The sequence below is a fragment of the Sus scrofa genome, chromosome 14, assembly GCF_054392235.1.
Source record: "Sus scrofa isolate SSC_HxYL_T2T_F1_AM1 chromosome 14, Sscrofa_HxYL_maternal_Yorkshire_Landrace_v2.0, whole genome shotgun sequence".
NCBI lineage: Eukaryota > Metazoa > Chordata > Mammalia > Artiodactyla > Suidae > Sus > Sus scrofa.
Window position 1 is genome coordinate 156782455 of NC_139396.1, and position 27918 is coordinate 156810372.

Genomic DNA, 27918 nt, shown 5'->3' on the forward strand with positions numbered 1-27918 from the left:
CAAGCCAATACCTAGTTAAAGGTTCTCAAGGTACTTTCCCAGAAATGCCTGTGCACTGCATGAATAAAGGGACAGGTAAAATAACCTTTGAAACATGCCACAGAGCTCAAAATATTTGTGTATGGATTATAGAGCCTTGATTCTCACAAGATTCCACTTAGTAGACACAGAAGTAATTATACTTTGCTAATGAGGCAAAAAAGGATCCTATCTTGACACTAAAACCTTGCAAAAAGTAGGGATTTCCTCACAAATTAATACGTAATACTTCTTCTATCAAGTTCCAACATTTAGTCTCTGTACAGTGTTAAAAAAGAATTGTTCTACATACACTGCAAACAAGAAGATAAATCCTAAATACCTAAAAGACAAGTAGGCAAGAGATAAAGTATCCATAAAATTAAAACTCTCATCATAAAAGACTTTAAAAACACTACTACCATCTGCACTACTTCTGATTACGTTATTACTAATTGCCAGTATATCAGCACACGGAAGGCAGAAGCACAATGTGTGTGCTTTCTTTGTTTGATTCTCCAAATAACAGATTACACAGCTTAAATAAAGAACTGAATTTTTACAGGCTCATAGATTTTAGTACTTTACTACCAAGATTTCTTAGAAAATTTTTAAAAGGACTCTGGATCTCAACCAATATTATTCTTCTGCTCTTTGCATATACAGTTAAAGGGACCACCACGGTTACTAATGAAGGAAAAACGGAGGCAACTCCCGTCAATAGAAAAATTAAAACACTATAACATCACGGGAAGAAAAAAAAACCAATTTCAGTGCATTAAACCTGAGGTGAGCACACATTTAAACAACATACAGCCATTTACCTTCACTGAATTCATTCAGCAACTCTTCCTTGGTCCAATTACAGGAGGTGATTAGAAAGAAGCCTTTCACGTTCAACGCCCTGGAGAGAGACTGCACATACTGCTTCCTCTTCTCAACCGCACTGTCAGGATGAAGGCTTATGGCATCGAAAGTCCCTTTGTCAATACAAACGTGAAATCCAGACAGCTTTGTGGAAGGATTCAAAAAGTCTTCTACCTGTATTAAAATTCTCTAGGTGAGAACCATTCATATATAACCATTACTGAATACAAGTGATAATCTGTAAAAAACCAATTAATTATGATGGCATTTTACATATGATAAACATATTTTCAACTTTATTGCTAACTCTTAGGTGCTTCATTCCAAGATCATTAAAGCTAAGATTAGTCAGCAAGACTGACAGTGTTTCCTAGACATTCCAAATCTCTACAAATTTGGAGACAAATGAAAGCCAGGTGTACTGCCTAATAATACCAGCACATAATGAAGCTCATAAGCCTGGTTTATGAAAAAGTTATTTCTGTCGAAAAGCAGAATATGTGACATATTTTTTTAAATGATAAAAATACCTGGAACTTAAACAGGTCATTGGAAATAAAGAGACATGTAGCTGAAATCACTAGTTGTGTGACCTAAAGGAAACACAGTAAGTCAGTATTTCTTTGCCTTGACTCAGCAGCTTACAGAACAAGTAAGGGATACAATGAATGGCACAAAGCTTAAGAAATTAAAGGACTGTTTAAACTCTTCGATGCTTCCCTTCATCGACCATAAGATGGGATTATGTTTTTAAGTGTATTTATTACACATTAAATAATTTCTGTGTTAGCTTACTCTTTTTTTTTTTTTTTTTTTTTTTTGCTTTTTAGGGCTACTACCGCGGCATATGGAGGTTCCCAGGTTAGGGGTCTAATTGGAGCTACAGCTGCTGGCCTATACCATGGCCACAGCAACGCAGGATCCGAGCCGCATCTGCGACCTATACCACAGCTCACGAAACACGGGATCCTTACTTAACCCACCAAGCAAGGCCTGGGATCAAACCCACGACCTCATGGTTCCTAGTCCCCTGCGCCACGACAGGAACTCCAGCAATTAATTTTATAAATATCATGCACTTCAGATTTTGAAAGTCATGAATCAGCATCTCATCCATTTTCAACAACTTACTGATACTAGAGTATGAAACAGTGAGCTGTCTTAATTTTATAAAACATTCAAAATAATTTGCCAGTGTAAGTTCTGAAAAACTACTTTGAAACGGTACATTAGCAATTAGCTCATGATTATTCCTATCAACTTAATAAAATAATCATAAATAGTGCATTAACTAAAACGGTTTTATTGTTTGACTTAAAAACGTGTATTACATGTTTACATACATGTGAACAGATTTCTCATCCCTGCCCCAAAATGTATTCATTATATCTGAAGCAGAACATTACTACCGTTCTTAAGAGTCAAGTTTGGAGAAGTTCCTATCCTAAACACCTATATGAATGTCTTCATTTATTCAACAATATTTCCTAGACACCTGTTATATGCAGGAACTTTTAGGCCCTGGAAATATAACTGCAAACAAAACAGAAAAGGTCCCTGTATGAGAATATATCTTATATCCCCTAAAAGGAGAAGCAAACATATATAAGCAAACCAAATTATTTCAGAGAAAGTGCTATGAAGAAAATAAAAATACCACAGACAGTAAGTGCTGGGAAGAGAACTGTTTTGGAAAAGGTAGTCAGAAAAGACCTCTTTAAGAAGGTGATAGTTGAGCAGAGATCTGAACGATGAGAATGAGCCAAACAAGCTAAGATCTGGGGCAAGAACATTCTCGACAGAGAGCAGCAGGTACCAAGACTGAAGGAAAAACAAGGTTGACATGTATCAGGAGCAAGAAAAGCAAGCCAGTGGGACTGGCGTACTGGTGATAAGGAAAATGGTAAGAAAGAAGGGGCTCTGTGTGGCTGGGGGGGTGGGGGGTCAGATTCCATTCTGAATGCAATGGGGAAGCCCTTGAGGCTTATGAGCAAGGGCATGACACAAGCAATTTACACTTTTAAAAACGACTCAGGCTGCCAGGTGGTAATGGAGAGCAGAGTGGAAATGGGAAGGCCAACTGCAGTCACCCCGGTCAGAAACGATGGGGGCCTGGACCTGGCGGGGGGGGGGGGGGGGAATTAAGGAAGAAAGCGAAAGTTTCATTTCAGACTAACCAAAAAACTATTAGCTATCCAAGTATAATTACAAAATATGCAGTATTTATATAATTCCTGAAAAGCCTAGGGCAGAAATAAAATTTAAGAAACATCATCTCCTCACAGATAACAGGACACAAAAATAAACTAAGTAATCTTTGGTGGCATCATACCGCTCTAGGCATTTACAACTTTTTAATCTAATTAATCCAAAGTTAGCTATTACTTGTGTGTATTTGCAAACAAGGGGGGAGAGGGAGAGAGAGAATGAAAAACACTTGCATACAACGAAGAAGAGAAAATAACTTCCCCAAACTAACTAGACTGAAAATTTTAATACACTTACTTAAAAAGCATGATTTTCAATTATTTTTGATTGATCCTTAATTTGAGTTCAAAGATGTCAGTAAATTAATATACTTCAGAAACATTTAAACTTTATAACTTTTACTATACATAAAAATAACAGCTACAGTAATATAAATAAGTTACCTTCAACTTAATGTTAGATAAACCTTCTTTCTCTATAATACTTCCAGAAAGTCGTATTGCAGAGGGAGAGTAATCAATTCCAGTAATATTAGAGAAACCAGATTTTGCCTAAAGACAGAGAAATAATTTTATACTATAGTTTTTATAAGTTTTAAATAATGTTTTACCAATGAATTATATTTTTTTAGGACTAGAACTGTTTCATTTTGTAATATATCAAATGACATATACCTTCCAATAATCTAAAATGTTTAAATTTTATTGTAGAATCTTAGATAAATTAAGAGAATGTGACAATTCATTTGCTTTTGTGTGTGTGTGTGTCTTTTTAGGGCCGCACTCTCCACATATGGAGGTTCCAGGCTAGGAGTCGAATCAGAGCTGTAGCTGCCAGTCTAGTCCACTGCCACAGCAACGTGGGATCTGAGCCGTGTCTTCGACCACAGCTCACGTTAATGCCAGATCCTTAATCCACTGAGAGAGGCCAGGAATGGAACCTGTGTCCTCACGGATACTAGTCAGGTTCATTTCCACTGTGCCACAATGGGAACTCCTCATTTGCTTTTTTCATATTGGACTTCTTCTTCAAAAGGAAATCCACTTTCTCGAAGACCATGAAAATACATATATCTGCCCTAAAGCAGAAAAATGTAGTATTAACTTCTGATGTGGATATGCCCTAAATCTGTCATAAATTTAACACAATTAAGTTATATGGATAAATTAAATGCATATGTAGTAAGTCCTTGATTTTAAAAAAGTTTCCTTCAGTGTAATTATAAATCATGCAATTCTCCACCAACCAGAGAATTATTAACTACCCTACATTTGTATAATGTTTTGATTTTTTTTTTCATTTTTAGGACCACACCTGTGGCATATGCGAGTTTCCAGGCTAGGGGCTGAATTGGAGCTGCAGCTGCTGGTTTATGCCACAGCAACAGCAACCCTGGATCAGAGTGGCATCTGCAACCTCCACCTGCGCTGGATCCTTAACCAACTGAGCAAGGCCAGGGGTCAAACCCATGTCTTCATAGATACTAGTCGGGTTCTTTACCGCTGAGCCACGATGGGAACTCCTCAGTTTTGAAATATTTCATGCATTCCAATATACCTTTTCAAAAAAACTGTGAGTTAAGTTGGGCAGGTATTAATACCCCCAAGAAGTTAAAGAAAGTTCATTGGACTTAAGCGTTTTAAGAGTAAAGCTGCAGTCCAGGTGTTCACTGACCTTATGAACCCAACCAAGGGTGTATGGAGCCTGAAGCAAAAGCATGATGGCTCCTGGTTTTCACCCCTACCTATGCTCAACACTGTTAGACCAATTCGGCTAAGGTAATTTCAAAGAAAACTGAGGAAGAAATGAAGCTGCAAAGTACAGTGTAGCCTCAAATTCTCTTCCTGCTCTTCATGATTTATTAAATGGTTACTTCCTTCAAAACCACTTGACCTACTCCAACACCATCCATTAAGACTTACCTAGACTTTTCCACCAAGTGACTGATTCTTAAACTCAAGCAACACAATTATCATTTGGCAGAGCGTTTTGTTCCCTTTGCTCATTTTTAATTTTAGTCTTACGATTTACTCCTAGTCTTTTAGTGATCTCAATCAACACGTTTCAGGATCTTCGTTTTCTCCCAGTTTCCCTCATTTCCTTTTCTATCAGACCTAGAATGCAGGATGATTCTATTAACTGACTCTTACCAGTTCCTTCTTCTCCCAGGACTATTTGTTCTTCCAAAAGAACTTATAAAAATCATATATAGGGAATTCCCATGGTGGCACAGCGGAAACGAATCTGACTGGTATTGATGAGGATACAGGTTCAATCCCTGGCCTCGCTCAGGGGGTCAGAGATTCCGCATTGCCGTGAGCTGTGGTGTAAGGTGAAGACATGGCTGAGATCCCATGTTGCTGTAGCTGTGGGGCAGGCTGGTAGCTGTAGCTTCGATTGGACCCCTAGCCTGGAACTTCTATATGCCATGGGTATGGCCCTAAAAAGCAAAAAGCAAAAAAAAAATCATATATCAATATTTTAGGTTTCTAGAACAAACATCCAGAACTAATACTACTGCCAACAATTTTCACATTCAATTTCTGGCACTCAGTGAGAAATAAGCAGACATCCAAAGAAATAATAAATAACCAAAAACAAAGGGGGGAAAACTTATACTAGAAAAAGACCCACAAGAGACCCACATAAAAGAATAACCAGAAACGGATTTTAAAACAACTAAATTAAATGACAATTTGAGAACTTTAACAGAAAACTGAAAACTTTAATAGAGAATCATATGATCATCCGATTAAAGTGTAGTTTAATTAAATTAAGAAACTCAAGAGTGTGCTGGAGAGCAGATTGGACACACACACAAAAAAATAGTGAAGCGGAAAAAAAGCCAGAAGAAAACACCACTGTTAAGCATAAAATGACAGAAGACTAGGAAATTAAAAACAGGAAAAAATACAAATGACATAATATAGCATAGAGTATAAGATCTAAATATATATAATAGGAATCTTAGAAAAAGAGGAAATGAGAATGGGGCAGAAGAGAAAATGGTACATGATTGAGAACTTTTTTGTTGTTGTTGTTGTTGTTGTTGTTGTTGCTATTTCTTGGGCCGCTCCCGCGGCACATGGAGGTTCCCAGGCTAGGGGTCGAATCAGAGCTGTAGCCACCGGCCTACGCCAGAGCCACAGCAACGCGGGATCCGAGCCGCGTCTGCAACCTACACCACAGCTCATGGCAACGCCGGATCGCCAACCCACTGGGCAAGGGCAGGGACTGAACCCGCAACCTCATGGTTCCTAGTCGGATTCGTCAACCACTGTGCCACAACGGGAACTCCGATTGAGAACTTTTTAATACTGAAAAGGATCCTAAGCAACAGACTCAAGAAGCACTATAACCCAAGGCATGATTAAAAACACAGATAGTACAGCACAGTATAATATATGTAATATACCTGATGAAATATATAACTTCTATACAAAGAGTATAATATATCTGTTAAAAATTAAAGACAAAAATCTCAAAAGCATTCAGAAGGGGGGGTGGAGGATTCAGGGACAGATGACCTTCAAAAGACCATGAATAAGCGTGACAGCTGACAACAGGTCATAGAGAACAGAAGCCAGAAAACAACGAAAGAAAAACGCCAATCTGAAATTATATATATCTATCAGAAATGTAGGAGTTCCCGTCGCAGCGCAGTGGTTAACGAATCCGACTAGGAACCATGAGGTTGCGGGTTCGATCCCTGGCCTCGCTCAGTGGGTTAACGATCCGGCGTTGCCGTGAGCTGTGGTGTAGGTCGCAGACGCGGCTCGGATCCTGCGTTGCTGTGGTTATGGCGTAGGCCGGTGGCTACAGCTCCGATTCGACCCCTAGCCTGGGAACCTCCATATGCCGCGGGAGCGGCCCAAGAAATAGCAACAACAACAACAACAAAAGACAAAAGACAAAAAAAAAAAAAAAAAAAAAAAAAAAAAAAAAAAAAAAAAAAAAAAAAAAAAAAAAAAAAAAAAAAAAAAAGAAATGTAAGTGATCACTGAAAAAGCACTGAAGATAAGCAATGGTTGTTAATACCACAAATACACAGAAAATGAAACAATGCCTGTCACATAGGCAAATATACACAACCACCTATTAAGTTTACTCATTTTAAATCCAACTAGGAACCATGAGGTTGCCAGTTCAATCCCTGGCCTCGCTCAGTAGGTTAAGGATCTGGCATTGCCGTGAGCTGTGGTGTAGGTCAAAGACACAGCTCGGATCCTGCGTTGCTATGACTGTGGTGTAGACCAGCAGTTGTAGGTCCGATTCGACCCCTAGCCAGGGGAACCTCCACAAGCCACAAGCCATGAGTGCAGCCCTAAAAAGAAAAAGAAAAAAAAAAAAAAAAAAAAAAAGGAGTTCCCGTCGTGGCGCAGTGGTTAAAAAAACAGAGGTAACGAAAAAATTATAAATAAAATGGAAGACCTAAAACCAAATATATCACTAATTACATTCAATATAAATGTTCTAAATAGATAGACATTATTAGAACAGTTAAAAAACATGACCCACTTATATGCTGGCTAAAAGAAATTCACTTTAAATATAATGATACAAGAGGTCCCATCGTGGTGTAGCAGAAACGAATCCAACTAGGCAACATTAGGTTACAGGTTCGACCCCTGGCCTCACTCAACTGGTCAAGGATCTGGCGTTGCCGTGAGCTGTGGTGTAGGTAGCAGTCAGGGCTCAGATCTGGCATTGCTGTGGCCGTGGTGTAGGCCAGTGGTTACAGCTCCGATTAGAACCCTAGCCTGGGAACCTCCATATGCCACGGGTGTGTCCCTAAAAAGACAAAAATAAATAAATAAATAAATAAATTAAAAAAATGATACAGGCTGGTTAAAACTGAAAGAATGGAAAAAGATATACTATGCAAAAATTCATTCTAAAAAACTAAACAGGAGTTCCAGTTGCGGCGCAGTGGTTAATGAATCCGACTAGGAACCATGAGGTTGCAGGTTCAATCCCTAGCCTTGCTCAGTGGGTTAAGAATCCAGCATTGCCGTGAGCTGTGGTGTAGGTCGCAGACGCAGCTAGGATCCTGCGTTGCTGTGGCTGTGGCACAGGCTGGCAGCTGTAGCTTCGATTAGACCCCTAGCCTGGGAACCTCCATATTCCAGGGGAAGTGGCCCTAGAAAAGGCAAAAAGACAAAATTAAAAAAAAATAAAAATAAAAAAACTAAACAGCACACGCACAAGGATGGTTATTATCAAAAAGACAGATAACCAAAAGTATTGGTGCGAATATGGAAAAATTGAGACTTGCATACTATGTTCATGGAAATGTATAATGGTACAGCCTCTGTGAAAAGAGTCTACCAATTTTTCACAACATTAAATACAAAGTAACCATATGAACCAGGGTATATACCGAAAAGAAATGAAAACATATGTCCACACCAAAACTTGTATACAAATTTTCACAGCAGCATTTTCTATAATAGCCAAAAAGTAGAAAAAAATTTTTTGGCTACACCCATGGCATATGGAAGTTACTGGGCCAGAGATCAAATTCGAGCTGCAGCTGTGACGTAGGCCACCACTGTGGCAATGGGGAACCCTTAACCCACTGCACTGGGTTGGGGACCAAACCCATGCCATTGCAGCAACCCAAGGATCTTTAACCCACTGTGCCACAGCGGGAAATCTGCAGAAACAATTTAGGAGTTCCCACTGTGGCTCAGTGGTTAACGAATCCGACTAGGAACCATGAGGCTGTGGGTTCAATCTCTGGCCTTGCTCAGTGGGTTAACGATCCAGCGTTGCTGTGAGGTGTGGTGTAGGTTGCAGACGCGGGTTGGATCTCATGTTGCTGTGGCTCTACCGTAGGCTGGCGGCTACACCTCCGATTCAACCCCTAGCCTGGGAACCTCCATATGCTGTGGGAGTGGCCCAAGAAAAGGCAAAAAGACAAAAAAAAAAAAAAAAAAGTTCTTCAACTGATGAGTGGATAAACAAAATGTGGTAAATCCATATAAGAAAATCTTAACTGGTCAAAAAAAGGAATAAAGTATTTATACAAGCTACAGTATTTACGAACTTTGAGAACGCTATATATTAAGTGAAAGAAGCCAGACACAAACGACTGCATATTGTTGATTCCATTAATATGAAATGTCCAGAATAGACAAGCTCACAGAGACAAAATATAGATTAGGGACTGAAGGGAGTGGGGAATAAGAACTGAATGAAAATGAGAACAGTGTTTCTTCCTGGGGTGACAAAAATACTCACAAATTAAAAGAGTAGTGATGTTTGTACAAATTTGTGAATATAATAAAAACCATTCTAAAAGGATAGATTTTATAGTATATGGATTACATCTCAATTTTTTTAAAAAGCTTAAGTGTTTTTATCATTAGCATCAAAGTAAAATTCAAAACAAGGGAAACTGTCAGAGTTAAAGAGGAACATTACACAATAATAAATCACCAACACACACACACACACGCACACGCACACACACTCCTAAATGTCTGTGCTCGAAATAAGAGAGCTTCGAAAATACATGTAGCAAAAACTGACAGAAATAAAAGTTAAAATAGACAAATCTACCAATACAGTCATACACTTCAACACTATCAGTAAGGTACAGATTTGAACACCATCAAAAAAATAAATCTAGTTAACATGTAGAAAATACTCTACCCAACAACAGTAGAATACACATTTTTTTCAAGTGTACATGAAACATTCACCAAGATGGATATATCCTGGATCATAAATTTTAACAAATTTAAAAGAATGAAAAATCATACAAAGTATGTTCGCGAACCGTAATTGAATGGTTACTAGACTAGAAGTCAGTAACAGAAAAGGAAAAACCCCCAACATTTGAAAATTAAACAGAGAATTCTAAATAATCCATGAATCAAAGGAGAAAATTAGAAAGTATTTCATACTGAATGAAAATAAAAATACGACATATCAAAATATGTAGTGGGAAGGAGCACTTGTAGAAAAATTCATAGCATTTACAATATTAGAAAAAAGGAAAGCCTCAAATAAGGCTTAAGAAGCTAGAAAAAAAAGCGCAAAAATAAATTTAAAACAAAAAGAATGAAAAATAATGAAATTAAGAGCAGAAGTGAATGAAATTGAAAACATAAACACAACAGATAAAGTCAATGAAAACAAGTTAGTTTTTATAAAAGACATAAAAATAATGACTCTCTAGCACCAGTATCAAAGAAAAAGAGAAGATACAAGTTAACAATACTAGGAATGAATAAGAGGATTTCACTATAGACCCCCAAGACATTAAAAGGACAAACAATAATACTGTGCAAAACTCTATACACACAAATTCAAAATGGACTAATTTCTCAAACACTACAAACCACGCAAATTCACTCAAATGAAGCAAGTAACCTAATTAGAACTGTGACTAATAAAGATTTTTTTTTTTCTTTTTAGAGCCACAGCTGCAACATATGGAAGTTCCCAGGCTAGGGGTCAAATCTGAGGTACAGCTGCCAGCTTACGCCACAGCAACGCCAGATCCAAGCTGCATCCTCAACCCATGCTGCAGCTTTCAGCAACACTGGATCCTTAACCCACTGACGAAATCAGGGATCAAAACCACATCCTCACAGAGATCACATCAGGTTCTTACTCCACTGAGCCACTATGGGAACTCTGACTATTAAATAATTTAACTCATATTTTAAACCTTCAGAAAATAAATCTCCAGATTAAAAGGTTTTTTCATTGTGAATTCCACCAAACATTCAAAAAGAAATAACACAAGTGCTACACAATAGCTTCAAAAAGGAGAGCTGGAGTTCCCGCTCTGGTGCAGTGGAAACAAATTCGACTAGGAACCATGAGGTTGAAGGTTTGATCCCCGGCCTCACTCAGTGGGTTAAGGATCCAGCTCTGCTGTGAGCTGTGGTGTGGCTTAACAGACGCAGCTCGGATCTGGTGTGGCTGTGGCTGTGGCATAGGCTGGCAGCTGTAGCTCCGATTCAACCCCTAGCCTGGGAACCTCCATACATAGGCTGCAAGTGTGGCCCTAAAAAAAAAAAAAAAAAAAAAAAGAGAGAGAGAGAGAGAGTACTTTTCAACTCATAAGGCTGGTCAATGCGCTGGGGCCAACACCAAATAAAGATACTACAGAACAGCAAGGAAAACTGCAAATCAATATCCTTCTAGGACACAGATGTAAAAGTTCTCAACAAAATATTAATAAATTTAATCTACCAATATATAAACAGAATCACAGTCCGTGACAAAAAGGGGCTTTTTCTACAAATGCAAAACTGGTTCAATATCTGAAAATCAACTAATATAATCCACCATGTTAACAATCTAAAGAAGAAAAACTCATGATTATATCCATGATGAAAAAAATTTTACTGGCTTTCCCGCTGTGGCACAATGGCATTCAGCGGCACCTTGGAAGCACTGGGACGCAGGTCCGATCCCCAGCCTGGCACAGTGGACTAAGGATCCAGCATCGCTGCAGCTGCAGCTTAGGTTGAGACTGTGGCTCGGATGTGATCCCTGGCCCCAGGAACTCCATGTGCCTTGGGTCAGCCAAAAAAGAAGAAAAAAAAAATCTATTTTTTTTTTCTTACAAAATTCAACAATCATCCTATAAATACAAGGGAACTTCTTCCACCTGACAGAGGGCAGCTAAAAAATTCTGTGGTTAACATCACACTTGGTGGTGAAAAAGCGAAAACACTTCCCTTAAGATGGGAATAAGCCAGAATGTATCTTCACCAATCCCAGCTAATATTGTACTAGAAGACCTATGTAGTGTAATCAGGCTGGAGGGGGGAGGCATATGAACTGTAAACAAAAACATAAAACTGCCCCGATTCAAAAATGACGTGATTGTCGACACGGAAAACCCCAGGAAATCTTCCCAAAAACCTCCTACAACTAATAAAATGCAAGATTACAGTATTACACACACACAAATCAACCATATTTCTACCAATAAACAATAGGAATTTCAAAAAGCAGTACCATTTAAAATACTCAAAAAAAAAGAAATACATAAGTCTAAAAAATATGCACAGATCAGCATGCTGAAAACTAAAAAATGCTGATGAAAGACAAGGAAGTCCAAAATAAATGGACCTTTATGTCCATTAAGTTCATGAGTTGGAAGAACGTAGTAAAGATGTCGATTCTCTTGAAATTACACATTTAGCTCATTTCAATCAAACTTGGATTTTTTTTATAAGTATTTCCAAATGGCCTCTTAAATTCATTTGGAAAAGTAAAGGAACTAGAAGAGGAGGTTACAGACCCAACGTTGTCTCCATAAAGATGCAGGTTCAATCCCTGGCCTCACTCAGTGGGCTAAGGATCCGGCATTGCCATGAACTGTGGTGTAGGTCACAAATGCGGCTCGGATCCTGTGTTGCTGTGGCTGTGGTGTAGGCTGGCAACTCCCATTCAACTCCTAGCCTGGGAAGTTCCATATACTGCAAATGTGGCCCTAAAAAGAAAAAAAAAAAAACAACCTTCATGTCTTACAGACTGTTTCCACTTTTTGTTTTGGCCATGCCCACAGCACAGGCCAGGGATGAAACCTGTGCCCCAGCAGTGACACAGGTCACAGTGGTGACAATGCCAGATCCTTAACCCCCAGAGCCACCAAGGAACTCCTCCCGTTTCCAATTCTTGAAATTCTCTCACTCTTTACACTGTACCCTCCTGCAGCACAATTTCCAGCCAACTTGGATATAGCTCCTCCAGGGCCCTTCCTAACCATCTCGACTCTCTTTCCCATCTCTCTCTGTCCTCTCTCGACATCCAGCCTCATACACATCAAGCTACAGCGTTAGCTATTTATGTCTATGTCAGCCTATCCTCTATGGCACGGTGAACAACTCAAGCAAACGGCCTAAATTTTCACATTGCCAGTGTCAAACGTATGGTTTGGCATGTGGCAGTCAGTTAATACATTTCACTGTTATGTATATGCCCTTACAAATTAAAACAGTCACAGCATTTAGGATGAGGCCTAAGTCTTACACTTCCTCTAGAGCACTTGACACAGCAATGAATACACTATAGGCATGTAGCAATGATGGTTTAGCTAGTACTAGAACCTGTTCCAAAACTCAGTTCCATGGACAAAATGCTTTTCAAACCATATGCAAAACACTCTTCAAACCATATGCTCACCTAAGAAAAGGGATTTATGTCCTACTGGGAGTGCAAAAAGTCATTTTCCTTTTATTTTATTTTAATTTTATTTTTTGTTTGTTTTTCATCCGCAGCTTTGAGCTAGAAGAAACCAACAGAGATCACCTAGTCAAAATATTTAGAAAAGAACTGAAGCCCAGGAAGGAAAAAAATATAAGTGGCTTGCTCAAGGTCAAGAATACAGCAAGAAGGGCCAAGCCTAGGACACAGATCCTCTGGCTTCTCATTCAGCACTTTTTCACTATCCAGGCAGCCTCCCCTTTGTACCATGTGACTTCTCAGGGTAAGTGGTATGACTGCTTTACTACTTTAGATTTAGATGGCTAGTATCCTTAACGGTAAGATTTTTTTCTTAATTTTATTTTAAAATGTGGCTCTAACACATGAATACAAAAAGTACCAACAAGTTCAACCAGGAAAACACCATTTCCAGTTCCAATATCAAGCACTGAAGCATCCAATGGAATCTTGTGTTTCTGCATCCACCTTATTAGTCGAGTCATACTTTCTTCTCCAAACCTATTAGAAACACAGAATCAGTTAATGAAGTAACAGAGGGATATAAAGCAAAAGCTTCAACTATATTTCACTTAAGCAGCTTATTCAATATGCTCAATTAAGTCTTTTTTGAAAGTAAGAATATCCATAAGTGCTTAAGCTTCATGTCCACTATTATTTAGGAGAAAACATTCTTAAGAATAGAACAGAAGAGATAAGGTTGGTATGTAACTTTTTTGTTTTGACCATGCCCTCTGCCTGCAGATGTTCCCGGGCCAGGGATGGAACCTGCACCACAGCAGTGATCCAAGTCACAGCAGTGACAACACCTTAACCCACTAGGCCACCAGGGAACTCCAGTAATAACTGTTACTTATTAATGTTTCTCTGTATCAGTATTAACACTTGCACATGTTGGTGGCTCAAAACAGTGTTGTTTATTGAAAAAAGACAATGACAGTTCCACTACTTTCTCTGACTCACCAGATTTCTCCTGTATCTCCATATTCTTGGAAAGTTTGTAGTTCTCTCTCATAGACAGCATCCCAACTATATAAATAATCAAATGCAAAGCAAATTATTGAATTAAACTGTACTATGAATGAAATGCATTTTTTTTTCCCTTTTTAGGGCTATACCTGTGGCATATGGAAATTCCTGCCCTAGGGGTCAGTTCAGAGCTGCAGCTGCCAGCCTGCATCACAGCCACAGCAATGTGGGATGTGAGCCCCATCTGAGACCTACGCCTTCACAGGGTCCTTAACCCACTGAGCAAGGTCAGGACTCGAACCCCCATCTTCATGGACACTATGTCAAGTTCCTAACCCACTAAGCCACAACGAGAATTGCTAAATACGTATTTCTAATACATTACTGGGACAGTTATGACAGAAATTTAAAACATGATTACTGTTGATAAGTACACAGTATTCAATCTCTTAACATCCTTGCGTTAAAAGAATGAAAGATAGAATGTGTTTATACATGTAAAACACTTATAACAATGCCTAACATTTAAAATGGTATGTTGTTGGAGTTCCCGTCGTGGCGCAGTGGTTAACGAATCCGACTAGGAACCATGAGGTTGTGGGTTCGGTCCCTGGCCTCACTCAGTGGGTTAAGGATCCAGCGCGGCCGTGAGCTGTGGTGTAGGCCACAGACTCGGCTCGCATCCCTCACTGCTGTGGCTGGGTGTAGGCCAGTGGCTACAGCTCCGATTCGACCCTTAGCCTGGGAACCACCATATGCCGAGGATGCAGCCCTAAGAAGACAACAACAACAAAAAATAAAATGGTATATTGTTTAAGCTTAAAAAACACAAAGAAGTATCTGTCCAAGGATTCCTCAGTCCCAAACACAAGTCCAAAAACTGACTGCAGAGGCATAGTGTCACTACAGCATAGTTCAGTCTAAAACGTGCAAATTCAAAAATTTTCTACCAATTAGGTGGTTACAAAGAAATTCACCAAAGATAAACTTAAAACTTAACCTTCAACCTGAGCTGAAGACGTACTCTTACTCCTTTGAAATAAGACTTTACTTTTTTCCCTCCAACGGGCTTCTCGTCCTACTTCATCTCTCTAGAACCCCCCCCAAGTTACCTCTCACCATTGCCTTTTCCCACCGTCATGCATTCACCCGTCTACTAACCCATTAAATACTTACTGAGCGTCCGTCTTGGGTCAGGTCACTTTCTCCCAGCCCGAGATATGCCCATTGTCCTCTCTCCTTCCTCAGGCCATCCCCCCACTCCCCACTCTTCCAGCCTCCGTGTCCCTGCCCTCGTCCCCTTAACCTTTTCAGCCCCCTTGGCTGCGCAGTTCTCCCCCGGTCTCCAACCACCGCCCACCAGCCCGAATCGCCAGGCCGGCTCCCTCTCCCTTTCCCCAGGCTGGGCCCGAAGACCCAAGACCCCTAAAAAGCCTCCCCAGGAGCTCAGAGTCCATACGGCAGCCCACGAAGCCCGCAGACGTCAGCTCCCGAGGTGCTTCCTGACCCACCCAGCGCGGCCCCTCGGGAGCCCAGCCCTGCCATCCCGGGCCCTCGCCCAGGGCGGCCCTTTGGGCTCCTCTCGCCACGCCCCCCGGGCTCGCCCCGTCCTCCGCGGCCCCATCCAGACAGCGCCGCTCACCCTCCCCGGCCCTGCGCCACACTCACTGCTCTCGGGTCCCCAGCGCCGACGGGGCAAAGCCATCCCCTCCGGGACTGCCCCCCGGGGACCGCGCTGATGCCCCATCGCCGCCGCCGTCCGCGCCCTCGCTCATTGCGCTCGGCGCCCCGGACGGCCGTTGGGACCGCCATAGAGACGAGGCGCGGGCAGAGCGGACGGGCGGGCTGGCGCCTCTAGGAGGCGGGAGGCCGCGCTCTCTACTGCTCCCGGCCCCCGCGGGGGTCGGCCGTCCTTCCGCGCCTTTCCCAGCGCCGCCGGGGTCTAGAGCGCCCGGTCCCAAGCCCAGGCGTGGGCGGGGCGGGGCCTCGCCTTGGTCCCCACTCTCACTCCAGCCGGCGTCAGGTGCACCCCGTTCCTTGAGGTGCCCGCCTAAACGCTACCGTATTTGGGGCGCCCCCGGGGGGGGGTGTTGTTTGTAAGGGGCCACTCCAAGCATTGCGTTTTGGAGAAAAGCTGGCGGTGGGGGAGCCATACCGAATATAATCCGACACTGCTCCCCCCAAAGGTGCAGATCACCTCCTCTCTCCACGTCGTGGGCAAATCTGAAGAGTGGGTGGGACAGTCCGTCGCATTATTTGGCTTTCCGGTCAAAGGCTAATTCCATTTGCGGCTGGCATCCTGCCTCGAAAACAGCACTCTGGCCTCTTCTGACTTGACGTCACTCGTGGACAAGGGAATTTATGCCTGGTGAAATGAATGCTCTAGACACCCGCCCCACTCCCGCCTCGCATAAGTAGGCCAGTCATGGGTTTCAGAGTGCTTAGTGAAGAAAGAACTCGGAGAGTCAAGATGCCTGTCTCAGCTCTGCCCCTAACCAGGCATCCAGCCCTATCCAAGAGGCTTAGGCCTCACTTCTGTGTGCCTCGATTTCTTCACCTGCACCTTGCTGCCCCTGCACTGGTGACTGCTTCCCACCAGTGAACCTGAGAGGTATCTGCTTTTTGGTGGGACTGATACTGGAAGTTCGGTAGCATAATCCCAGGGGTCTTAGGGGCCAAAGGTCTGAGGGGAACTTCTGTAGCAGCAAAGACATACTGGTAGTCCAAAGTCCTAGGCAAGACTCTCAAAGGGCCCTAACTAGGCTGCCTTCCAACCAAAACCATGTTTCCTAGGCCACGTTTCTGTTGACATAGCAGAGAGAAGCCCAGTAACAAGTCCCTGGAGGTAAGCGGCATCAACAGTTGCCTTTCCAGCTCATGGAATCCCGATTCGGACTGCATGTGCATCTCCTCTGATGCAAGACGTTCCAAGATCTTCAGGCAACCGGTGATGATAGAATATGGTAAAAGACAGATGGGAGCCTATGTGTGTAGTGATTAAAGAACTCGAGAAAGTGCGTAAGTAACCTTATTACAGAGAAATAAAACCACCCGATGCCACAGTCAATTAGTGCTGCCCTGAGTGAATGGTTGTTGTGATCTTTCCTAGACGCGCTGCTAGAGAGAATAGGCTGGAATGTGACTGAGTGCGTCTTACAAAAGTGTTAGGTTCTAATGAAGAAGCACCCATGAAAGATAAGGCTGTCTTCAATCTGATGTCTTGCCAACACTTAAGATGTTTTTGCTGTGTGTGATAAACGCTATAAACAGTTGTTGGTATGGAGCCCTGGAAAAAAACCACAGTTTATACAGAATTCCTTCTCTGGCTCCAGGATTCCTCTGGCTGTTTAGTCCTGAAGGTTGTGTGGGGCACCATCTCTGATCTCCCAGGGCAACAGATTCTTGGTTGGGGTGGAGAAACTCTATCCCAGCAGAGCTGCCCATCACCAGGGAGAAGCTGGAATGTGCCAAGGAACACGGTCCCTCCCACTCGGTGCCCATTACATGAGTCAAGGGGGAAGCACTGAGAGTACACTGGGTTGCCTGTCTCCCTCTCACTCCACCAATCCCTGCAGCCCGGAACCCTGCGCACCTACAACTTCTCTGAAACTGTGCTTTTGGGAGTTCTCAGCCGCTTCCCAATTGGCAAAATGACAGTCAAGTTCCAGGCAATCCCAGTTAGGGTCATAATGGAAGCATCCTCTGAAAAGGTAGCATGGAGTGAAAACCTAAAAGAGTTTGTCACAGGTTGTGTTCCTGGGGAGCAGAGTGTAAGACCAAGCAGGAGGAAGTTTATTAGGGTGTGCTCTCAAGATCCCCACCTACTGGGGAAGGGAGAGAAGCAGGGTTAGACAGAGGAAGTACTTAGACTGGGGTATGGTTACAACAGAGCCTCAGCTAACACCCTCTCCCCTGACAGAGCCCTGGGAAGCCAGAGTGATCCTTTGGAATTTTGAAGTTTGATTGAAGGAGCTGGGTCTTTATTCGTCGGCATTGACCAGGCATTGAATGCCTGTTTGCTCAGAACAGGAGAATTGATCTTGGGTGATGAGACTCTTCCTCTAAAGGTAATTCCAAACGCCCCAACAGCTGGGATAATAACTCAATCAGTCCCGTACGGGGCTGTCTGGGTCCCACGTCACCAAATCTAGAGCAGAGATCATGGCACAAACATTGCAGCTTTCTGGGAGAAGAGCATTCCAGGCAAAGACAACAGTGAGTGCAAAGCCCCTGAGGTAGAATGAGACAGGAATATCTGGGAAGCAGAAAGAACACAAGTGTAGCTGGAACAGGGTGAACAAGGGGACAGAAGCAGGACGTGAAAGAGCTGGGTCATCGGAAGATTTGGGATTTGACCAAGAAGCAACATGATTTAAGTTTTGTCATGACCATTTTGGCTGGTATGTTGAGGACAGATTTGGCAGGGAAGGGGTTAAAGGCAGCCGTGGGAACACAGGATTTCTCAACCTCATTCAATTGACATGTGGGGGGGGGATAATTCTTTTTTGTGAAGGTCTGTCCTGTGCATTGTAGGATGTTTAGCAGCATCCTTAGCCTCTAAATGGAAGTGGCACCCTCTGCCCCGTTGTGACATCCAAAAATGTCTTATTTTTGTCAAACGTCCCAAGGGGCAAAAATGCCTCCAGTTCAGGCCCCATGACTTAGGGGCCCTTACACTGATCCGGGAGAGAGCAGATGATGACTTGAACCACTGTGATGGGTGTGCTGGTGGTGAGCTGTAGGATTCTGGATACATTTTGAAGACTGTGCTGACTGATCAAAGGGGACTGTCAAGAAAATGCCGTGCTCGTGGGCCTGTGTGACTGTCAGAAAACAGTTGTGTTTGCTGAGTTCGGAAAGCATGTGGTAGAAGGAGCTTTGTGAGAGATTAAAATCCCAGTTTTCAACCTCGAAGGTGGAACAAATTGAAGACTAATGCACAGAAAGGTTAGTTCCTTCCCTGAAGTTAGTTGTAGCTCATTTTCAGTTTTTTATTATTTATGTTGTTTTTATCCTCTTTCCATGCTTTTCCATTAAATTTGTCTTCTCTTGTCCCCAGAATCCAAAGGCTTCTTAACACCTCCACTGCTACCACCATCTCACTTCTCACCACCCCCAAACCACTGACATCCAGCGTCTGGATTATGATGACAGCCTCCCGTCCCCCTTTTCCCTTCTCCGGCACCGTATTCTGAACACTGCAACCAGAGTGGGCACGTGAAAACTGAAATCACATCATGTTACTTTTAAGACAAACTCCAAACCATAGAGTTGCCGGAACCCGCCTCCTCCTCCTCCTGTCCTTGAGCACGGCAAATGCTGGCTTTCAATCCCAAAAAGTTTCGCTTGGAAAGGAAAACCGGTTTGGGGAACTACCACGGGCTATTAGAAGAGGCAGTGACTGGAATGTGCCGGGCGGGCGCGAGATCCGCGCCGAGGATGCAGGGCCTGGGTCGGCACTGACCGCCTAAGGCGGCTCTTCTCAGCCCTCACTCCAGGGCGCTCAGGCCCCTTGGCTTCACCCGCCGAAGACTTCATTTCCCAGAATGCCAAGGGGCGGGGCCGGCCGGAAGGCTAGGTGCTCTCCGCAGGGCATGATGGGGGAGTTGGAGATTTCCATCATGGCGGCTTCCATTTCGGGCTACACCTTCAGCGCTGTGTGTTTCCACAGCGCCAACAGCAACGCCGACCACGTAGGTGCTGGGCCCCCCACCGCGGCCGCTGGGGCCTCCAGCCTCGGTCTCAGGCCGACGCCTGCGGCCAAGCTGGGATCACCGGCGGCTCGCCCCCCGGGCTGGCCCGAGGAACTGACGACCCGGGAGGAGGCTCCCGCCCCCGGCGAACTCCTGCTGCCCGGGCTTCCTTCGCCCCGAGATGAGCCCCCTCGCTCGGTGCCTCCCGCAGTCTGGCCGTCCCGGGACAGCTGTCTCCCGGTTAGGAAAGCTTTCCTGGCCGGCCACCAACAGTGTCTGGAGCCGCTTAGGGGAAACTGAGCGCCTCCCCCTCCCTGAGGGTCAGGCTTCTGGACTTGTGAGGGGCGTCTGGGGTCGGGAAGGAGCCGAGAGACCCGGCTGTAGTCTCGAGCATAGGCACCCAGCCGCGCCCGCTGGTCTGACAGGTTGTTGTGGGTGCGACGAGGGAAACCGTGGCTGTCACTGTTCATACTTGTTAGATACGGTCGTGTTTTCTTCGCCTCCATGGAAAATGGAGATGTAACCGAGAGTGTTAGGTACAGGGTCTCCTTGCTTTGAAGTTGCATGTTTAGTTCCTTGACGAATGTTCAGAAACCACAGAACTAGCCTCAGTGAAATAGGGAAGTGACAGGCCTACGTATGAGTGATCGGAAATGCATTTTTAATGTCACTGGCCTCTGGCTGGAAATTCTTTGTGAAACTCGATAATTTTTATCTTTATAAGTATTTGCCCACCAAATTGAGGGATTGTTTTAAATGATCTGAGTAGTAAATTATTCAAATTCATTAAATAGATGTTGGAGGGGGGATTGTGGTTGTCATTACAAAGCAAAATGAGACACTGCAGAAGCAGGAACTGGATTTGTTTTGCTGTGTGCAGTCTTAGCTTCCACTAATAAAAACTGGTTTCCTAGAGAGGAGGTTCTGTTAGGAATTCGATGGCATTAAATTGTTGTACCGTTCACCTCTTCAGTTTGATGGTAGAGACTGATGATAGGAATATGCACAATATAGGTTTTTCCAGAGGCAGCTCCTGTCTCCGGACACTAAGGCCTTTGATACTGCAGCCAGCTACTTAATAATGTAATGCAATTCCAGGTATTGGTGGTTTGCGATGTTGCTAGTGTCCTGTGGAAGTATTAAATATGGTTTCGATAATGCTTCTTAACCTCTCCAGTTCTTGGAGTACCTAGTAGTATCATAATTTATGTATAAGGCAAAATTACTGTTAAGAATAAGCAACCTGTTGAAAAATAGGTTTTTACAAACCGCATGGAGATAGTGATGTTACTTGGATTGTTATTAATTTAATTCTATGCTATATGCAAGGCATGGTGCTGGACCTCATAGCACTTTTCACCCTTGACAGTAGTTTGCAACTTGCATCTTATATGAAGATACCTGCTTATATTAACCTTGCCACAATTACGTAAGTGAACTACTTGAAAGGAATTTCAATTTCATTTAGTTTAGAGTTGAAGAACCAAGAGTTTGTTTTTATAGTACATTCTTGTTTTGTCCTGGCGAGAAATTACTTTAAAACCACTCATTATTCAGTAGAGCTGGAACTAGCAAACTTTTTCTGTAAAGGGCCAGACAGTAAATATTTTAGGCTTCATAAGCCATGTGGTCTCTGTAGCAACTACTCAGCTCTGCTGTTATAGGGAGCAAGGAGCCATACACAAAGAATAAGATGACTGCTTCCAGTAAAACCTTACTTATGGACACTGAGATTTGAATTTCATATGATTTCCACATGTCATGAAAGGTTCTTCTTCTTTTTATTTTTCTTCAACAATGTAAAAGTGTAAAAACTGTTCTAAGCTTGTAGATCATACAATAGCAGGCATTAGTTGGGATTTACCCCCCCCCCACTATAGTTTGCCTACTTTTATTTATAAAGTAGCAGTGGCTCAGATAATCCAAACCAGTAGATAGGTAAGCATTCATGTTATACTTGGCTTTAGAATGTCTTGACGTCACTGTTGACTTTTTCAAAGCGAGGCCTGTGGTGGGGTTGCCAGATAAAATGGAGGACACTCAGTTAAATTTGAATTTTTAGATAAATAATAAACCGTTTTTTATCTAAAATTGTTTAAGTACATCCTGTTATTTATCCATTGTTTATCTGAAGTTCAGAGTTAACTGGGTGTCCTGCGTTTTTATTTGCTAAATCTGGCCACCTTAGACTGTGGGGCACTAGAAATATGTTCTTAGTCTGAAGTGCCATGGGAATCTTAAATTGGATTTTTCCCTTTGAACCTGCTACAAAGACAAAGCTTGTCTTTTGCAGTGAGAGCTCATAACCGAAAGACTTTGAAAGGGTAAAACAAGTTTCGTTAGTCATTGTTTTTCAAGACCAGTAGTCATGGACGGTCTAGGTCTGAAAGAAGGTTGCTTGTTTGTTTGTAGGGATCTGTATGTTAGTTAAGTTTGAGAGATGCCCTGCACATGACGATCTGGGATTTTAGGATGCGCCACCCCGCTAATCCAACACAAAAGCTGTGCTGAAAAGCATCTCTCTCTCCCCGCTCATCCCCACAGATTCCAGCTGGGAATGGGTTTAAAGTAGGAAACTTCTTTAATTGGTGCAGAGAATCACCTGGGATAGAAAGGACACTCTTGCATCAAATGTATTCAGCTGGCTTTTATTGAGCACCTCCTGTGTGCTGGGCGCTGTCGTGGTGCTGAGACGCACGCAATGAGCAAGCACATAGTCCCTGCTCACGTTTCAGTAGGAGTAGGCATTTGTTACATACGTGTAAATACGTAATAGGGCAGATAGTGAGAAGACGAAAAAGAAAAAGGGTACAGGGTAAAGAGAGCGGTTGCTGGCCTCTGATATGGTGCCATTCGATGGGAAGGAGTAACTCTGTGCATCTCTGGGGAGGGGCGTCCAGAGCAGCCTCTTAGTAAAACACATACAGGCACATTGTTTCGACATTTAGAGTAAGATGTTCTTCAGCTGTGCTTGTGCTGACCCCTACAGCACGTGCTCAGACAACAGGTTATGTGCTGAGTGATCCAGAATTGATGATGGTGGTAGGTGTTCTCCAAAGGTGTAAATAAACCTCAGCATTGATTACAGAAAAACTTTTATGTGAGTGATGACTTATTTGCTGAAATCCTCATTTCCCACACCAGCCTATACAAGAGCAGTTAGTTGAGCTCTGTGTTAACTTCCTTATCCTTTTATCCTTGGCAGTGTTTTAACGTCCTTATCCTTTTATCATTGGCAGTGTTTTTTAAAAAATGAAATGAATTACATGCTGTTTCAAGAAAACAACCTTGGAGGAATTCGCATTGTGGTGCCGTGGAAGCGAATCCAACTAGGAACCATGAGGTTGCAGGTTTGATCCCTGGCCTTGCTCAGTGGGTTAAGGATCCGGCATGGCTGTGAGCTGTGGTGTAGGCCTGCAGCTGTATCTCCAATTTGACCCCTAGCCTGGGAACTTCCATATGCCACAGGTGCAGCCCTAAAAAGAAAAAAAAAAAAAAGGAAAAAACCTTGGAATATTTCTGCTTCCTGAGCTTTTCTAATGTTGGTTGTTACGCTTAGTAGGATTTAGGTGATGAATTCACTCTACTTATTTTCACTTCAAAACAATGGGGTTTGGGGGAAGGAATTAAAATAATATTTCATTCTGTCATGGAATCCTTTTTTCCAACAGTCCAGTTAATAACTGTATCTCAGGTTACTTTAGTCTTCCTTGTGGGGCTGTGGAATAGTAGTTTAGATGGCAAGTTTATTTGATTATTAGAATTATTACAAAATTGTAATGTCAATTACTCTTTTTGTTTGTTTTTGTTTTGTCTTTTTAGGGCCACACTGGTGGCATATGGAGGTTCCCAGGCCTAGGGGTTGAATCCAAGCTACAGCTGCCGGCCTACACGACAGCCACAACAACTCCAGATCCCAGCCGCATCTGCAACCTACAGCAAAGCTGAATCCTTAACCCACTGAGCAAGGCAAGGAATTGAACCTGTGTCCTTTTGGATAATAATCAGATTCATTTCCTCTGAGCTATGACAGGAACTCCCTCAATAACTCTTAATTTCACTGAAAATCTTTTTTTTTTTTTCCTTTTTTTTTTTTGTCTTTTGTCATTTTAGGGCTGCACCCAGAGCATATGGAGGTTCCCAGTCTAGGGGTCTAATCAGAGCTATAGCTGCCAGCCTACCCCACAGCCACAGCAACGCCAGATCCGAGCCATGTCTGCAACTACACCACAGCTCACGGCAATGCCGGATCCTTAACCCACTGAGCGAGGCCAGGGATCAAACCTGCAACCTCATGGACCCCAGTGAGAGTTGTTTCCACTGTGCCACAATGGGAACTCCAAAATCATTTTTATTTTTAGCTACAGCTGTTGTCTCTCGTTACTTTTAGGAAGGATTTTTGCTGGGAGAGGTGAGACAAGAGGAAACCTTCAGCATCAGTGACTCCCAGATCAGCAACACCGAATTCCTGCAAGTGATTGGTAAGCGGGTTCATCACTGACCTTCGAGATACTCCGCTCATATATATGTGCTTGTTTTCGTTCTTTGGCCCTTAACTGATTTGAATCTTATAGTAGATCCAAAGGGTATGTCGAAAACCCTTTGGAAAAGGGTGATTTGCACTAGTAAATGACACGAAATGTTCTTCTGAGTCAGTATGTACTCCGCGCTGTGAGTGCAGGTCCTCTACGAAGCCACCCCTTCCCCGCCGACTGGCCTGCCCCGCTGACCCGCTGTGCCATGCTGCACTCGGTGGACACAACCACAGTCCCCCTGGAGTTTGCCCATGGGGCTCTGCCCATTGTCATCATCACCTCACACTCTGACAAAAGTATGTGATGTGCTGGTCCTTCTTGGAGGATCCGGCAAAGTTGTTTACACTTGTTTACAGGAGATATTTGTTAAACCTACACAGCATTCTGAGGAATAAGCCAAACAGTCAACTGGGGGCCGATTGCTGGGGAAAACAAAGGGGTATTTGTAAGTGCACCCACTCTCTGGGTCAGTCTCCTTTTGATAAACAAGGACCATAGTCCTTTCAGCTGCACCTCAGGTCACCAGACGGCATGTCCTCACATGCAGGACAAAGCAAGGGACAGTTCGTTCGTTCGTTCATGCAGCCAGTGGCTATTGAAGAACACCCGTGTGTGAGGCAGGTGCTGGGCAGTGAGAGGAATGTTTGGATTCTTCGCTGCCTTCCAGGCCCAGGGGGAGGATGAGCCAAGCAGACAGTAGTGCCGGAAAGTGCAGGATGAGTGCTGTAAGAAAGGGACAGAGGAGCGCTCAGGCGTTGGAGAAAAGGGGAGAGAAAAAAAACTGCTAGAGGGTTAAATCAGCCAAGATGTCACGACAGAGGTAAACCTAGGGCCAGTGGGTGGTACCTTCGGGGGATCACAGAGGAAGGAGTGCATAAAACGTTCAGGGGGTCTGGCCTGTTTCCATGTGACTAAAATACAGAATGTGTGAAGGCGAGTGGTTTGTGGTTTGAAATACTGCTGGAAGGTTAGGTTAGGTTGGGGCAAATTCATCAATTTCAGTCTGTTCTGACAGCCTTCCCTTGGGGGTTGGGAGGCCAGGATGAGGGTTGAGGTGGTCAGGATCAGGGCGGGGAAGGACACAAGAGACACCTGTTTCCTAAAGAACCAAAACTATAAAACCCACTCGCTACAATATTGACTCTTAAATAAATGCTTAATACTTGTTCTACTATGTATAGCTATTCTTTTGTTGAGGTTTTGTTTATTTTGTTTTTATGTTTTGCTTAACTCTTTAAAATCTTAAACTAGAGAATTTGGTTTCATTGGCCATCTGGGCAATTATTTATTGTTTGCCCTTGGGTTTTCCAAATTAATTTGGTATATGATGGACCCAATAGCACACCATGCAAGAAAGAGCTCTTTTGCTTGGCATGGTCACAAAACTAGCATTTCTGATGAGTGTTCTGGCTGTTTCTTTATCTTTAAAGGAATAGAATGGTAAAGTAATTCAAATTCTTTAGCACAGTGTCCTGTATCTTTGATTCATAAACCTTCGGGTTCTTGCAGTAAATGCCAGTTTCCATGGCATTGGAGATACGTGGACGTCCCGATCGATAGAGAGCCCTGGTTCGGCAGTGCCATGACAACCATCTTCTACTGTGCAGTGTTTAATTTATTAGCTGCGTTCAGTTCATTGTTTGAAACAGTCATGGATCTCATGAACACAGTACTTGCCAGAATTATCTTAAATGTACTGTTAGCATTGTAGTGTTTTTCTTTCAAAAATAAATACATATTAGAAAAGGTAAACCAAGAACTCTGGAAAACCTGGATTGAAAGGCCAAATGTTAGGGAATGTGCCATGAGTCATATTCCATACCACTAGTGTGAAGAAATTTGCTGGCATAGAATAAGATACTTTAAATCAAATAAATTGACTAAACTTCTTATTTGCTGAAAATGTCTGAATCCAGACACACATGCCTTTACCCAACTCTATGCAAGAAGGAGGGCTTTTTTTTTTTTTGTATTGCTTTTTAGGGCCGCACCTGTGGAGGTTCCCAGGCTAGGGGTTAAATCGGAGCTGCCGGCCTGCGCCACAGCCAGAGCAACTTGGGATCTGTGTCTGCGGCCTGTATCACACTCACGGCAACGCCGGTTCCTTAACCCACTGAGTGAGGCCAGGGACCGAACCCACAAGCTCGTGGTTCCTAGTCAGATTCGTTTCCTCTGTGCTACGGGAACTCCAGGAGGGCTTTTGTATAAGCTATCACATTGCGATCTCAAAGTATCTGTGTCTTGTTTTGCACGCATATTAATTTTTGTTGTTGTTGTTGTTGTTGTTGCTATTTCTTGGGCCGCTCCCGCGGCATATGGAGGTTCCCAGGCTAGGGGTTGAATCGGAGCTGTAGCCACCGGCCTACGCCAGAGCCACAGCAACGCGGGATCCGAGCCGCGTCTGCAACCTACACCACAGCTCACGGCAACGCCGGATCGTTAACCCACTGAGCAAGGGCAGGGACCGAACCCGCAACCTCATGGTTCCTAGTCGGATTCGTTAACCACTGCGCCACGACGGGAACTCCTTTTTTTTTTTTTTTTTTTTGTTGTTGTTGTATATTAATTTTGAAAGCTCTGCTCCCTCGCTTTAGGCAAAGCCGTCCACCCTTCCTGCTAGGAGTGGTTGGGAGGAGCCAGCAGCAGCAGAGCTCCCTTAGTTACTGAGGTGATGCAAGGAAAGAAGGAAAGGAGAGGAACTGTTCAGCTCACCCACCAGCAGAGACAGGAAGACAAGGAAGCACAGCAGTGCGTCCCAGGGAGGAGTTTTAAAGAAACGTGTGCAGAGGGGTCAACGGTGTGGATGAGCGCCAAGGCAGGGGAGACTGTAACCCCAGGCCGGGCTGCCCCGTCTGCCCTGCTTGCAAAAGTGCACCTGTCGGCTAACGTGCCCACCAGCTTCACTCCAGTCTGCAGGCTGGGTGCTTGAGACCAGTGCCTGTTGGCTCATGGAGTGCTTAGTTAGGTATTGCAAGAATCCTGGGAGAGAAAGCTTGAACTTCCTTTAGAAAACACCCCTTGATACCTAGAGCACGTCTTCTTCGTGTCTCTAATCCAGGTTAAATCATGAACGAAGTCTGCTGGGGCGGATTGCTGAGTATTCAGAGTTCAGAATTTACTCTAGGGAATTTTCTTTTTTCTTTTTTTTGGGAGGGTGGAGGGAATTGCTTTTTAGGGCTGCACATGTGGCATATGGAAGTTCCCAGGCTAGGGGCTGAATCTTAGCTGCAGCTGCCAGCCACAGCCAGATCCAAGCTGCAGACATGGCAACGCACACTGGATCCTTAACCCACCAAGTGAGGCCAGGGATCAAACCCACATTCTTATGGCTACTAGCCAGGCTTGTAACCTGCTGAGCCACAACAGGAACTCCTCTAGGGATTTTCTTTTCTTTTTTTGTCTTTTGTCTTTTTAGGGCCACACCTGCAGCATAT

General features: G+C 43.4%; 2 protein-coding genes and 1 long non-coding RNA gene across 12 annotated transcripts in view; 2 read left to right on the forward strand and 1 right to left on the reverse strand.

Annotated features, from left to right (window-relative positions):
• The window catches only part of EEF1AKMT2 (EEF1A lysine methyltransferase 2), a 72664-nt gene extending 56607 nt beyond the window's left edge, over nucleotides 1-16057 (reverse strand). For 3 of the 4 annotated variants that reach the window (XR_014827137.1, XR_014827138.1, XM_003133220.6), the window contains exons 1-5: nucleotides 15925-16057; nucleotides 14251-14316; nucleotides 13674-13788; nucleotides 3537-3644; nucleotides 843-1059 (exon numbers count right to left, since the gene is read on the reverse strand). Coding sequence is in view for 2 of the 4 variants with exons in the window: in XM_003133220.6 (XP_003133268.1) it covers nucleotides 843-1059; nucleotides 3537-3644; nucleotides 13674-13788; nucleotides 14251-14316; nucleotides 15925-16031 (613 nt within the window). In the remaining 2 variants the exon portion in view is untranslated. Of the gene's footprint in view, nucleotides 1-842; nucleotides 1060-3536; nucleotides 3645-13669; nucleotides 13789-14250; nucleotides 14317-15924 lie in introns of all 4 variants that reach the window. The other variant, XM_013983850.3, reaches the window with a different exon arrangement.
• Nucleotides 1683-8208, forward strand: LOC146397125 (uncharacterized). The gene is made up of 2 exons (XR_014827139.1): nucleotides 1683-6732; nucleotides 7079-8208. It is a non-coding gene; the product is annotated as an uncharacterized LOC146397125 (long non-coding RNA).
• ABRAXAS2 (abraxas 2, BRISC complex subunit) overlaps nucleotides 15864-27918 on the forward strand; it is a 34211-nt gene continuing 22156 nt past the window's right edge. Inside the window, exons 1-5 of one of the 7 annotated variants that reach the window (XM_001929015.6) lie at nucleotides 15864-16867; nucleotides 17050-17274; nucleotides 18176-18323; nucleotides 19316-19949; nucleotides 24340-24430. In XM_001929015.6, the coding sequence (XP_001929050.3) occupies nucleotides 19803-19949; nucleotides 24340-24430 (238 nt within the window). In that variant the 5' untranslated portion in view covers nucleotides 15864-16867; nucleotides 17050-17274; nucleotides 18176-18323; nucleotides 19316-19802. Of the gene's footprint in view, nucleotides 17275-18175; nucleotides 19204-19315; nucleotides 20699-24224; nucleotides 24431-27918 lie in introns of those variants that run through there. The other 6 variants (XM_084995826.1, XM_084995827.1, XM_021073619.2 and 3 more) reach the window with 6 other exon arrangements.